General features: G+C 40.0%; 1 protein-coding gene across 4 annotated transcripts in view; it reads left to right on the plus strand.

Annotated features, from left to right (window-relative positions):
* adcy2b (adenylate cyclase 2b (brain)) overlaps positions 1–14,592 on the plus strand; it is a 49,167-nt gene that overhangs the window by 22,489 nt on the left and 12,086 nt on the right. For 3 of the 4 annotated variants that reach the window (XM_039820952.1, XM_039820953.1, XM_039820956.1), the window contains 11 exons: positions 378–505; positions 1,366–1,524; positions 2,684–2,816; positions 7,420–7,596; positions 7,706–7,746; positions 7,882–7,962; positions 9,204–9,273; positions 9,598–9,695; positions 10,433–10,517; positions 12,843–12,983; positions 13,946–14,095. In XM_039820952.1, the coding sequence (XP_039676886.1) occupies positions 378–505; positions 1,366–1,524; positions 2,684–2,816; positions 7,420–7,596; positions 7,706–7,746; positions 7,882–7,962; positions 9,204–9,273; positions 9,598–9,695; positions 10,433–10,517; positions 12,843–12,983; positions 13,946–14,095 (1,263 nt within the window). The remainder of the gene's footprint in view (positions 1–377; positions 506–1,365; positions 1,525–2,683; positions 2,817–7,419; positions 7,597–7,705; positions 7,747–7,881; positions 7,963–9,203; positions 9,274–9,597; positions 9,696–10,432; positions 10,518–12,842; positions 12,984–13,945; positions 14,096–14,592) is intronic. The other variant, XM_039820954.1, reaches the window with a different exon arrangement.

The following is a 14,592-nucleotide window of genomic DNA, read 5'->3' on the forward strand; positions in this document are numbered from 1 at the left end:
GCAGCAGTGTGGGCTGGTCAAAGTGTATCTGGCGGTCTCATGGGTACTCTGTTATACGGGTCTAAACAGTTGAGTCAGGCTCTCTCAACTTTCTGTCCTCCCGTCTGATGAAGCTGCCGTTATATAAACCTGATCCAACGATGAGCTGTTACACATCCCACATGTGGAGTGAGAGCTAATGTGTTATGTGTGTGGGTGTATGATTTTGGGCTTGATGGATGTAACTGTGTGTGTGTGAGGGTTGTGTGGAGGTGAGAAAGAGCACGAGAAGCGTCATTTTATAAATGAAATAGTTAATTGTGACTAAAGATATTGATACTTTTGGACAGATTATGGAGTGTGATGATAAATATACCCCCTCTTTACCTCTCTTTAAGGAAAACGAGTGTATGCGAATCAAGATCCTGGGAGATTGTTACTACTGTGTGTCCGGTCTGCCTGAGTCGCTGCCTCACCACGCCAGGAACTGCGTGAAGATGGGCTTGGATATGTGTGAGGCCATCAAGTAAAATACCAGATCTCTTCCAGCTCTCTCTCTCTCTCTCTCTCTCTCTCTCTCTCTCTCTCTCTCTCTCTCTCTCTCGCACGCACGCACGCGCACGCGCACGCACACAAACAGAAACACAAACACAAACACGCCTGTCAAACAGATTGAGCAGAAGGAATGCCAGACTTGATTTCAGCTCTGTTTGAACTCTATAGTAAACACATTATGAATTCAATATGATAAGCCTCACGACTGGAAAGATAAAAAATTTCAAACAAATGAAAAAATATCTCTGCCGCCCCCACCCTCCCTTCTGCTCTCTGTCTCTATGTCTTTCATTCATGCCTGAACTCACATGCATTAGTTTTATAGACCAATATGTTTGCTTGCCGGCACTGACCTTTATTCACAATCATATTAAAGATGCCATGTCGTCCACCTCTAGCATGATGAAGCAGAGTCTGTATTTCAGTGCTGTTGTGAAGGATTTTCTACCCTGACTATAATTAAATTCCAGAAGAAACACTGAATCATGTTGACATATGTCACAAAATACAATATTGGTTACTGGCAGCATTGGCTGTAGTAGTGGTAGTCTATAAATGACTAGTCTCCACAGTGCTGTGTCAGCGCTGGAGTATGGTTTGGTCTATAATGTGTCTTTTGTTGGGGTAGTCTAACAATTACTTTAAACCAATCATAATCGGCTTGGGCGGTGCTAACTCTGGTCAGATCCAGACTAGCAGTTTCCTCCTGCATCCAGTTTTTATGCTATGCTATGCTAACCACATCCTCATCTCAAAAAAAGCGAATAAGCACATTTGACACTTAAGTGAACTACTTCTTTAAAGATTAATTCTGCTCTGCACTCTCCACAGGAAGGTCCGAGATGCCACAAGAGTCGATATCAACATGCGTGTTGGTGTTCATTCTGGGAATGTCCTGTGTGGTGTGATTGGCCTCCGCAAGTGGCAGTATGATGTGTGGTCACATGACGTAACGCTAGCCAATCATATGGAGGCAGGAGGTGTGCCAGGGTAAGATATAACCAATACTTCAAATAATGTTTCACTTGAGCGATGTATGTTTCACTCACTGGTTCTGCTGTGCCTCTTTGCAAATCCACAACCACAAATTAGAGTGTGGTTGGAAAACTATAGGCATGTACCTGCAAGGTTGCCCGTTTCAATTTGTAAAGCAGACAGGGAGCTATGCCTCGGGATTTGACTAACACTTCCTGCTCTCTCAGTGATTAACGTTGAGTTGCACTTAGCATTCGTGTGTGGCCTAAAGTAGAAGTGAGCTAGTCCCAGAGGCCAGCAGTTCACAGGTACTATTATCTTGCGTTTCAGAGCCGAGTTAGTGTTTCAAAGAGGCTGTATTAGAGGCTTTTCACTCTGGAAAGAATAACACTCGATGCTCGCTTTTTTGCTCTTTTCTTTTCGTGGGGGTGGAAATGGTCAGATTTATCAGTAATCAGCATGAAATATCATAGATCGGCCAGTCCAACCTAAAAAATATTCCTATCAGTGTTCTAAAATCAGTGTTGGCTGAACCACAGTAAACCACCCCCTCAAATCCAAATATGAAGATACACCTGAGGGAACAACATATTGATGTGTTGCAGCAGCACCAAGAACAAGCACAATCAACATCCAGCTGAAAGCATTTCCATTTAATTCTACTGTATGAATAATGTTCTTCCCATTGCTAAGTTGTTTTACATCAGGAAATGCACATGTTTACAGACTGACATGGAACATTGGATATATGTCTGCTCTAACTCTACCCTGTTATAAACATTTTAGTCAATTATAGCCACTTCATTTGACCAATCAGCTCTTCATTTATTATGTGGGCATTAGCTCTGCCATCCTAACAAGCATGGGTAAATTGGTGGTTATGTGTATGCTACACAGAAAATCAGCTCTCCAGTGCCACCACGTTGTCTCACTGGACTGCTAATGGTTTTATCCGCTGTTAGGCCTGCTGAAAGATAAAAAACATATTCCCATCTCTCCATCCCTCTCGGTTTGCAAGGGTAACAAACATAGCTGAAAAGGGGGTATTGCAGGTTAGTGTACTTATAAAGCTGGAAAGTTAATCATATGTTTGAGAGAGCTGTTAATGGCACAATGACGCAAGCTCTTAACCTCTCATCATCTGTCCTTTTATCCCTTCCTGTCTCATCTCCAGAAGGGTCCACATCTCGTCAGTGACGTTGGAGCATTTAAAGGGCTCATATAAGGTGGAGCCTGGAGACGGACAGAGCCGAGACTCCTACCTGAAAGAACATGGAGTGGTCACCTACCTGGTCATCAACCCCAAGGTTAGATACCATCACCAACATTGTTTTAAACATTCACAAAAATTCAGAAAGTACCGTCAAAGAGTTTACTCTAACACAAGAAAGAGCAGAGGATGTAGCCGATTATTACTTGGAGAGTAAATATAAATCCTACTGTATATCTTGGGTCACTCACACACACTTTTTCAGCCATGTTAGTGTAGTTAGTGTTGCTCTATAAATGGCAATGTTGTTTACTTAGGGTGGGCTCACACCAGCAAATGGGGATCCAGCGATTTTCTGCAGGGTTGTGCGGTGGTGGGAGTGTCACTGAAATGGCCCTGTTGTGTTTTTTAACCCCCCAATGTAGCACTTTTCACATTTCACGATTACAGATTTTCGTACGATCGTTTATAGATCTGGACATTTCCAACCCCACTTGAGAGCAGAAAGAAAGAAAAAAAGAAAAAAGAGACGGAGGGACTGTGCTTTGTTGTTGCAGAAAAGAGAGCTGCTAGCATGTCTGTAGACCTTTACATGTATTTCTTGTTTTATTCATTTTGTGTTTTTATTTTATTCTTTCCATTTTAAAGTGATTTCTAGTAACGTTCTAGTCTACATGTACTGTATACTGTAAAATGTTATTGCTATTATTATATTCATACAAATTAGCGTAATAGCTCTACAATAAGTCCTAACTTTATGTGACGTTCAGTTTTTGTTCCAGCATTGTTGAAAAGCTCTGTGGGGGTTCTGGTGATTGATGGTGATAAGGTCTTCCTGTTAAAATGTCCAACCACTGTCCCTAACCCTGGCAAAAAGCAATAACTTCACAGTCAATATACTAAATAATAATGATGTCCATAGAAAACCATGTATCTCCAAATTTGGTGCTTTTGAATGTTTCAGATAAACTGTAGGTTCTTGAAGTGAACCTTTGAGCTTAATAAACTCTTCAAAAGCCCAGTGGCTTAGCTTAAAAATGTGTGGTCACAAAGCTGAAAGCAAGAATATTTATCTTAGTTCATGAAAAGTTGGTGTTTTGGAGATGCATGGCTTGAAGATATTATATTCACTCTGACATATTTATCTTTGAGATATTTATGATCCAGTTTGAATATTCACATACAGTAGTATGCAGTTTGCATACTCCTTATAGAATGTGTGTTTTGAGTTACGACTTGGATTTTCATGTCAGTTATAGTACAAAGTAGATATAATGATCTAGAATGCAAAAACACTGCTTTGCAAACATTTGGATGTGCAGGCCAGGTTACACATAAAATCCTATGCCACCTTCTCATCCAGCCAAGAGGACAGCAAGCAGCTAAACAATGTAACAATATAGGTAAATAATACCAGTGTGCAGTGAACCAAAGACACTATTATCAAGTGAACAACATCTCTGCAAGTGTTCAGTCAGTCGCTCTACTGAGAGGAGATGATGTTTGAAGTGAAGTCCCTTTTCGCTGCTTAAGGCATTGTGGGTGGACTGAGACATAGTGCAGCTCCTCCTGTCAAACCAGGACATAAAGGGCTGGTTAAGGACATTTAAGATCTGCCTCTTCTGTGAACTTTCTGCTGAGAATATCTCTATGTAGAATATGTTGTTGGCATCCAGTCTGTGCTCAATTCTTTGGCTTGGCAAACGAAGAAAAAAAAAACGCGCTTAACAGTCCTCTGCTTTTCTAATCCCTCCATAACTCGGCCAAGATGCACCCACCCCCTTAAATATGTGCACTAAGGCCTTCCTTTTTTCTCCTTCAGGCATCCGGTGTTCATTGTCTGCTTGCTTCATAGACCTCAAGGTTCTTCTGAGTGGCAGCTCTTTTCTGAAGAATGAAGGCCTTTATACTTTTCTAGTGCATCTTTTGGAAATGCCACCAGTGACACAAAAAGCCACGGTGTCTTTTCAGCATTGATTCCTCCAAATCTGGCTCCTTTTCGTCTTGTTCTTTTCATCTTCTGATTCCTCTCACAAAGAGCTTGACCAAGCATTGGTAGCTTTCCCTTAAAGTCACTTTAAACACCCTCCCAGTTCTCAGAGTGAAGAATATTGCAGTTTCTGTGTAAGAAATGTGTTATTTTATCACGCAGGAGTATCAGATGTTCACTGTTCCCATAGCCTTCATGGATGTTGTGAATATTATCTATAACAAGATTGGATAAAGAAGAAGTCATCTTTCTGTGTGTCCAACAAACATGAACATATTTTAACAGTTGTTGTAATTCCATCAGCTGTGGTTCCGTTTTAAACAAGAGGTTATTTTGGCAATCATACAAGCTGCATGTTATCAGTTGCCTTTTTAAAGCACTCTCTCTGTTCTATACAGTATATTAGTGCATTTCATGAGAGATTGGCACTCACCCTGTTTGCATGTGTTCAGCTTTTTTTCTGGTATCACATTAAAAAATGCAGTGTAGCAACCCTTGAGTAGAGGCACCTAATTAACTTTTGCTTCATGCAGCCCTACAGTAATCAAGTAAACCAGCAGTTTTAGGCCTAACCTGAGTCTCTGGGTATTTAAATTGACTTCTTACAACATAACAGTTTGAGTTTACAGGATGCCTCTACAACACAGACAAGATGTCTACTCTCTATCCTTTACTGTAATTGAGATAGCTTTCAAATATCAGTATATCAATATCAGATATAAAAAAAAGGCTGTGGGTGCTAAGTGACATTTTCAAGAAGCCCTGAATAGATCAAAGTCAAATATGGAGTATGGATCACAGGAGGTGTCATCGTCATTGTCATTGATTGTCACTGTCAGATCTGTTCAGCGCACCCGCGGGAAATGAACACCGCCATTATGGACAGCGTCTTTTTTTCAATTCTTAGAGACTGATGTGCCGTGCTTGGTCAGTCACAACGCCTGTCTCTATGAGCAATTTTAAATGAATAAAGGAACATCGTCTGACTAATCCTCCTAGATTTTACCTATTCCATTTTGGCAAAAACACGTATACTTTCACTGCTGTATGACTCTATGCTGGGCAATGATTCTGTCAACAGTAAAATGGTGTGGTGTTGGTAAGAGAGACACACACTTTGTGCCAAAATAAGAGGAGTGCTGCATCATTCTCTAAAATGGTTTGAAGTAGCTCAAAACATTGACAGGCAGGTCACATATGTCAAGAGCTGCCAATGTAACACTGTTCCCAAAGTACCTAGTGCTTTTTACTTTAACATGGACTGCTGTTGCAATATTTATTTATTTCTACTCTTAGAACATCAGCTTGGTCAGAAATGAAGGACTGTGCATGTGGTCCCAGAAACACAATGTATGTTTTACTCCAAAAGATGATTTAAAAAAATGTCAACAGCTAGTTTTTTTCAACTTCTGTGAGGTTGACTTTTCGGAAAACTATAGTTTTTGGTAGAGTACATTGCAGGACATAGTAATTTTGTAGATAAATGCATACTCAGATTGTATAATAATATTGATAATAATAATACACTTTATGAAGCACTTTTCATGCAAGAGATGTAGCTCAAAGTGCTTTACAATAAAAAAAAAATGCAACACATTAAAACAAGGGCAGATAGACAATAAAGTTAGACACTAAAGTAGATTTAGTAGATGATAAAAAATGTAGACTATTAAGAATAACAGTAAAAAGGAAAGAATTAGTAGAAAATAAGAAGAATGACATAATTTGAAAGCCAAGTTAAAAAAAATTAAAATGTTAACAGAGCCATCTCTTGTAGCTTTTGGTAGGATATTCCAATTGTATGACATTGACATTGTGCATTGTTAACTTTAATTCAGTTGAATGCACCTCAGTTTACCGACTGTACATTAATCACAATGATCATTATTTGCATGACATGAATTAACTAAACATGTTTTAAAAGGGTTCACAATGAGAGGAAATGATCGCAGTGTTAAATTGTTCAGGTATCAACATGGGTTACACAAGTGTTAAAGCGAGGTTATGCAACAGTGTTGATACTGCACCTAGCAGCACCTTCAAATAACCATCCATGGAAATCTAACATACACAGACACACTTCACCATTGAATGAACTGAAAATACTTTCAAAACATAAAAAAACATAAAAACTTATGAATACATGCAAGTCGTCTGAGTCATCATGCGTCAAGCGCAAGTCGCCTCTCAAGTCATTTCTTTTTTGCCAAGTCAAGTCGCAAGTTATCAAAATGGTGGCTCGAGTCGACTCGAGTCCAAGTCATCAAGTCTCATGTCCATATCTCTGGATTTAGGTAAATCAGACTTTATGTAGCGAGTCCGCTACCTATGCTACCATATCACATAATTGTCATTTATTTTGTATTTGGATGTGGTTGAGTGTACATAAGGTACCTTTTAGTCATCTGTAGCTTGCCTGGACATCTTTGTCAGACTACAACGAGGACCACAATGGAAATAAGTTTGTAACTTTCTTGTGTTATCCTCGACAGTTCTGATAAATGTACAATGTCACTGTGTTGGCATTTTGTTGTGCATTTATTTCTGTTACTGTCTAATAAATCAATCAATGTCAAATGTGACCACAGGGGCCACTGTTTCAGCAAACGTTACATAATCTGACTGTTGGTGCCGTGTCATTCAACTCACAACTAGTCACTAATGTCAGTCATCATCTGTGTCCTTCCCCGTCCCTTGATGGTTTTCCCAGACTGAGAGGCACAGCCCTCTGTTGGCTGTGCGCTCTCGTCCCTCTCTGGACGGTGGGAAGATGAGGGCGTCTGTCAGAATGACCCGATACCTGGAGTCCTGGGGCGCTGCCAAGCCCTTCGCCAACCTCCACCATCGAGACAGCATGACCACAGACAATGGCAAGATCAACACAACGGTAAGTAGTACAACGCAGTGCTCTCTGTCTTTCATACATACACACCCAACTTCCCACACAGCTGCAGATATCAGTCATTAATAGATTAACGGTCTGATTCCTGTTTCAGGACGTTCCAATGGGGCAGTACCACTTCCAGAGACGAGAAAGGTGAGCTAGGAGCAATACTGCGTGTATAATCTTGACACATTGCTCTGTCTTTACAACATTTCATCACACATATGGGAGCACCTTTATTCTGTCTCCATTCTGTTTGAATCTGTCCTTCCTTCCCTTCTACCCCAGGTCCAAATCTCAAAGGAGGAGGTTTGAGGAGGAACTCAACGAGCGAATGATACGCACCATTGATGGCATCAACTCGCAGAAGTAAGTATCATGTCTGCATCACTCTTCACAATCGCAAGTCATGCACAGTCACTTCAGATGAAGGTCCTCCCAGTATGAAGCAGGTACGGCACCAGGATTCCAGTTTTGGATGGGCCCGACCAATTGTGGGTGGGCCTTAAATAAAAAACGTTATAAAATCACTGTTTAACCTAATAGAAATGACTGACTAATATACTGTTATATTATATATATATTATATGTGCTTACGTAATAAAGATTGTAGTAGCTTGATGCTCTTTAAATATGTTGTTGCATTGTAAAAAGTTTCGGTGCAAAGGACGGACCTATCCGCGATGCTCTCCTTGGTTCTGACCAAAAGAAGAGCGCTTTGGAATCTCCATTACGCACCATACCTGGCTGTGTTATAGCGCATCTCTCCTAGCCTAAGGCCTATAGACTGTAAAAGTGGTCAGGAATCTAATATTTCCCCAAAACATAGTTTAGGGGCATAGGGGCGTTTAAGGTACCTAAACAATGACTGTTACAACATTGTCCTTTACTGGAAATGATTTTCACACTCTCAGATCACTTGGAGCTAGCCTAGCATACCGACAAGCTACATCCAATCCCGAACCTCACTGTCTGCTGAACTTGCTCAGAAACATAAAAATAGACATGACCAGCTTTTTAAAATTGTTTTTGAAAACTAACCATTTAGGCTATTTTAGCACAAATTATGAGATTAATTGACCGATTTAAAAAAAAAAAAAAAAGTTTTGGGTGGGCCTGTTGAAAAGTGGGTGGGCCTAGGCCCGTCAGGCCCACCCATAACGCCGTGCCTGGTACGAAGTACAATAGTGGAAACATTAAATCAGCATCTTTGCTGAGAAGAATCTTCAGGAGTTATCTGATTATGGTACTGAAGTTATTATATACTGAACTATAATAAATATAAAAAGTCAGTCTAAGAACATATGTTTATATGTATTATCCTTTATCTTGTTATTCATGAAACAAGAAAAAGCGTTTGGGTTGGCTTTATTCACTGAAATAAATGACGTCTTTGCAAGTGTCATAGAATCGTAGCTATTTTAAAATTGTAATAAATATAAGTAATAACGACTAAAAACGGTACTGCTCATGTTCACCTCATACTTTAGTATTTGGTTCATTGCAGCACCATGAAGAGTTACAGAATAGTTTTCAGATAGCACATAACGCCACCCAGCGCCTGGTCCCTCTGCACTGTCTGAGTCCGTCTGATTTGCTTGTGTCTCCAGACAGTGGCTGAAGTCTGAGGACATCCAGAGGATCTCATTGTTTTTCCACAACAAAGCTCTGGAGAAAGAGGTAGGCGAGTGCATACAAAACACCTGCCAGTATTGTTCAGTGGCGTTCAGTTGTCAGTGAAACACAAGTCTGTAGGAGGCTGTACAACCCTTATAGGACACAGATTGTCCACACGACAACTTTGTCCTCACATTCCTATATTGTTTTCATCATTTATGTATTGTTTTTTGGTTCATTCCACATAGAGGTCTGGTATATTTTCATATTGTGTACTTGTACAGTATGTTTATTTTGACTCTGCCTTAGCTTGTTTTACTGCTGCTATGTTGCACATCATCATAAAGTACCCAGTTTTATTTTTATTTCTTTGCCTTCTCTCAACAGTACAGATCCACAACATTGCCAGCCTTCAAGTATTACATCACCTGCGCCTGCCTCATATTCTGCTGTATATTTATAGTGCAGGTCCTCGTCTTACCCAAGTAAGTGTGCACCCCTTCACAGGATTTTACGATGCACAGTCCCCTTGGCATCAGCCAACTCCAGCTGTGGCAGCGGGTTGATGTGAAAAAAAAAGCCATTTGGCACCAGCTGTCTCATCAACAGGACCACGCTGAAATTCAAAGAGGCAGTAGGCCAAGAGGCAGAATGCTAAAAAGAAGACCAAATGAGAGGGCAACATGTCTGGTAGTTATTATAGATCAGGTGAAATCAAAGTCTGTTGTATATTTAATGGGAGAAGAGCAATTCACAGTCGTGCTAATTTACTGCCTCTGAGAGCCAAAGGTGTAATTCAGCATCTAAGTGGCCATTGATTGTCCAATTCACCTTTCCCTTACTCTCTTTATCTTGGCTCCGTGTGTCGCAGCATCGCTCCGCACATTTATACGTGACATCATCTGTTTTATGGCAGGGAGCCCTAAATCAGCCATATTGTGTTCCTCCAGAGAAAATGTGATACACAAGCATAACTGCATTACGAAGCACTGTACCATCCACAGTTCTGCTTACTCAGTGTAAATGGATTGCAGCTCTGACATAGAATACATTAGAACCTGCACTACATTTATTGCCCTGGACGGCACTGCAGAGGGCCGAGAGGTGCCAAGAGGGTTTAGAGTAATGTGTGTGTGTGTGTGTGTGTGTGTGTGTGTGTGTGTGTGTGTGTGTGTGTGTGTGTGTGTGTGTGTGTGTGTGTGTGTGTGTGTGTGTGCTGCAGAACTGCTGTGCTGGGGATCTCCTTTGGTCTGGCATTCCTGCTGTTGGCTTTGATCCTGCTTCTATGCTTCGCTGGTCACATTCTGGTGGGTTTGCATAGATGTATTAGTTAATATACACACACACACATGCACACATACACTACATACACACACACTACACATACACAAAATGGAATGAGATTCTCCATGTCAGAGTCAATACTTCCCTTCTACACACTCTTTAAAAAGTGAAGATTTTTTATCCAAGAACCATTTGAAATATGAAGTTGTAACTGATTCTTCTATAACAGCTACATAATTCAACAGTGACATGTCCTATAGGGGCACAGTTATCTCCTGTGTTTTGCTGACCAGATGTTTCCAACAGCATTATGCTGCAACTGTTGGAACTTTTATCAGTTGCATGCAGCCATTCTATACAAGGTGTATATGAGCTGATCTACCCTTTGTTCTCCTTCATACAATAGTTCATTCATCAAGTCTCTGCTGTTGTTTGTTAGCCAGCATAAGTGTAGGGATGGGTGTTATTTACAATCTGTTGCTGCGTCCTGTCACAAGTATTTTATGGACAATCAATAAATGATGTCAACCCTAAGAGCCTATTTTATCTATTTCCCTTCCTCTTGCTTCTCAAGAGAGTATGATCACGCAGTAAGTGGGTCACTTTATTAATATAATATAAATCATAATTAAATGGGGGGTTATCAATAATGTTGGGTCTGCCCTGACCCAGACACTGCTTCAACAAGAACAGACCATCAATTTAACACTCAACGTGTTCTCAATAAAAGTGGTTCACTGGTGAAAGAGCCCACAGTTGACTAATGAGAGGGCATGTCTAACATAATCTGTGTGTGTGTGTGTGTGTGTGTGTGTGTGTGTGTGTGTGTGTGTGTGTGTGTGTGTGTGTGCGCGCACGCTCAACATCCATCCATTATTTTATAATGGGGCATATTAGTTAAACAACGTGCTCTGTTCATTTGTGAAAGAGAGCATTACACGGTTATTGTGATCAAACACGTTTCTTGGAAAATGTCTCTTTAAGTCAAATGAGCTAAGCTGTTGCTAAGAAGAAAGCAAAACCGTAACCACCGGACAAATCTGTTAGACCTAAAGAAAGAAAGAAAAAAAACCACACACACAGTCACTGGTTAATGACAGTAGGGAAGGAAACATCATTTCATGTCCTCATGAATCATCGCTCAATTTGGCAAACAAGTGTTGAGTGTTCATTTTTGTTCTCGGCGGACTACTCTAGTGTCACAAAACCAAAGACTCAATCCAAGTGTGAGAGCCCTGTTAGAGCTCATATTGAAGTATGAACATACTGTGTGGAAAAAAAAAAAAAAAAAAAAAATACAAAAAAAAAAAATATATAAAAAAAAAAAAAAAAAAAAAAAAAAAAAAAAAAAAAAAGCCGGAATTAGACTCTAATGAAAGAAAGATGAGTTTCAGTCAAAACTCTTAAGTAAAAACAACGTTTTAGGTTTTTTCAACTAAACATAATTTCACTTCTCCAGTTGACATGAATTCAGCCTCTCCTTTTCTTTCACATGAATTAATTTCCCTATGCAGCTGTGTGCATTAGATAACACTGAGTTCAAATGTAATTATTTCACTTCTCTAGTTGATTGTAAATGAAGCTCGTCCATGTTTTACATGTAAAGTATGAGGAGGAAGAATAAGAGGTTAAACTATGAGTTGTATAGGTATATTATCTTGAGAGCCGTCGCCCGGAGTCATTATCTTTTTTCGGGCTGTCCGTCCGTCCCATTCTTGTGAATGTGATATCTCAGAAACCCCAGGAGGGGATTTCTTCACATTTGGCACAGACTTCCACCTGGACTCAAGAATGAGGATTAGAACTTGGTAGACACAGTCACTTTGACCTCACATAACATATTTTTGGCCATAACTCAAGAATTCATATGCTAATTATGACAAAATGTCACTCAAATGTCTAATAGGATAGAATGATGAAGAGATGACATTTTATACAATAAAGGTCACCACAGTGACATCATAATATTCCACAAAAAATGCTTTTCAGGCCATTGCGCCGTAACTCAGGATCAAAAGGGGAGACATTTGGTCGGATACTGAATTGGTGATACTAATCTTGAAACTGAGGTGATCGTACAGATCTTCTGTGCTGCCGGGTTGAAGATGTATGTGAATCATCCAAGTTTGTTGCCAAAACTTACACTTAATAACTCTTTATCAAATTCTTTCAAGGTCTTTACTTCAGATATCATATAATATGAGTCTGGACAGACATGGATGTAAACTGCAACTTGACTGGTTGGCGGAGGCAGTTTGTTCAGCAGAGGGGAGTGCTTTGGGTCTATCCACTGCTTCTCCGTCTTTCTTCCTGTTGTAATTATTCCCTCTGATTCTCTGCGTTCTTAGCAGGGAAGGAAGGGGTCCTTCTGCTCTCTAACCTGGTTCCCCACTTCCTCCCGCATTATCGTCACCAATAATCCCTGGCTACGATTGGTCCTCACCATGACAACCACTGCTCTCATACTTGTGATGGCCGTCTTCAATATGGTGAGAAGCCAGTTACAGGTTAAGATGTTGTGGATGTGTTTGGTCCACTGATGTGGAACGGTCTGGGTCACTGCATGGTTAAACATATCTTTAATTCATTGCTGTTTAATAATTATGACGCCAAATATAACACTTTCAATGGCGTTCATACCTGCATTATACAGTGCATTAATTATAAAAGTTGCTAGTGATTCACACAGGAAACGTGTGTGCATGCTTGTTTGAAAATAGCTAATTATTGCCTCATAAAAAAAAGAAAAAGTGTTTCAAATAGTAACATGTACTGAGTAGAGAGATTTAAATGTAGTGTTCTAAATACTTGCGTTCTATTACTCCACCCTGTGAAGATTGGAAGGATAAAATGATTATAGACCATCAATTTAATGAAATATATTGGCTAATATGGAAGATAGAGGCTTTATATGAAGTGAAACTGCACTTAGCTTCATCTAGCTCTGCTAATCTCCCCACATTATTAAAACAATATTCAACAATATTTTTAGTTAGAGAACTCTGGTAACTTGTCTTAAGGGAAAATCTTAAAAACAACGCGAGCGTAATGTGAATTCGTTCTAGCTGCTGCGACAGTTAAGCAGTTGTGTTAGTTCAGGATATCTGGGGCTGGCCTACTGGCTATTAGACTCTGACCACTTTTGTCTGTCCTATTTTACACTGCCTACTCTACCCAGTAACGGCTTAAAATGTATCATATTAGCTTAGCATTTAATTAGCCTTAATTTAATGTGGGACTATTTGTTCTTTTATCTTTTATTTTCATTTGATTTAAACTGCACTTGCTTACTTTTTTGAATGTTGTATTCGTATCACTAGCCTGTACTTTTTCACTTTATAAGTTGTAAATATATTTACCTTTGCTGCATTTTTACTACCCTGTAAAGCAACTTGAATTGCCCTGGTGTATGAAATGTGCTATACAAATAAAGTTGCCTTGCCTTGCCTAGTTCTTTGTGGAGGACCCTGGAGGATCCATGGAGGACATCCTGACAACTACTTCACCTGAAGTCCTGATAACTACGCCTGTGAATCTGACTAATGACAGCCTCCTGGACTACCTGGAAGAGAACACAGGAGAAAACAAGTTTTATCTGCCAGTAAGTACAATAGGGAGAGGTCACTAGCATGGACTGGAAAGTGTAAAAGTCTAATTACTGGCCTCCAGTATCCACAAAAACATCTTAAATGAGTTGATTGGTATCTTATGGCGTTTTTCCGTTACATGGTACCTGCTCGACTCGCCTTGACTCTACTCGCCTTTTATGGTTTTCCATTATGAAAAAAAGTGCCTGATACCTGCTAACAGGTATTTTTTTTAGCATCACCTCCATCAAGGTTCCAAGCCAGCTGAGGCGATACCAAAAGGTGACGTGAAAAGCTGCAGACTACTGATTGGTCGGAGAGAAGATGGTTTCTGTAATTTTAGGTAGTTCTTACCACGCTAATGTTTGTTTTATTTTTAGTTATTTGATCCAATAAAAATGGGGTGAAAAGTCATGATTGACAGCTGTGATTGACTCGCGATTGGTCGGGTGGGTGTATGGGCGGGACTTCAATATGCATTATTACAGTAAGAGGCAGCTGTGACAATGTT

The sequence above is a fragment of the Perca fluviatilis genome, chromosome 13 (genome assembly GCF_010015445.1).
Source record: "Perca fluviatilis chromosome 13, GENO_Pfluv_1.0, whole genome shotgun sequence".
In the NCBI taxonomy this organism is placed as follows: domain Eukaryota; kingdom Metazoa; phylum Chordata; class Actinopteri; order Perciformes; family Percidae; genus Perca; species Perca fluviatilis.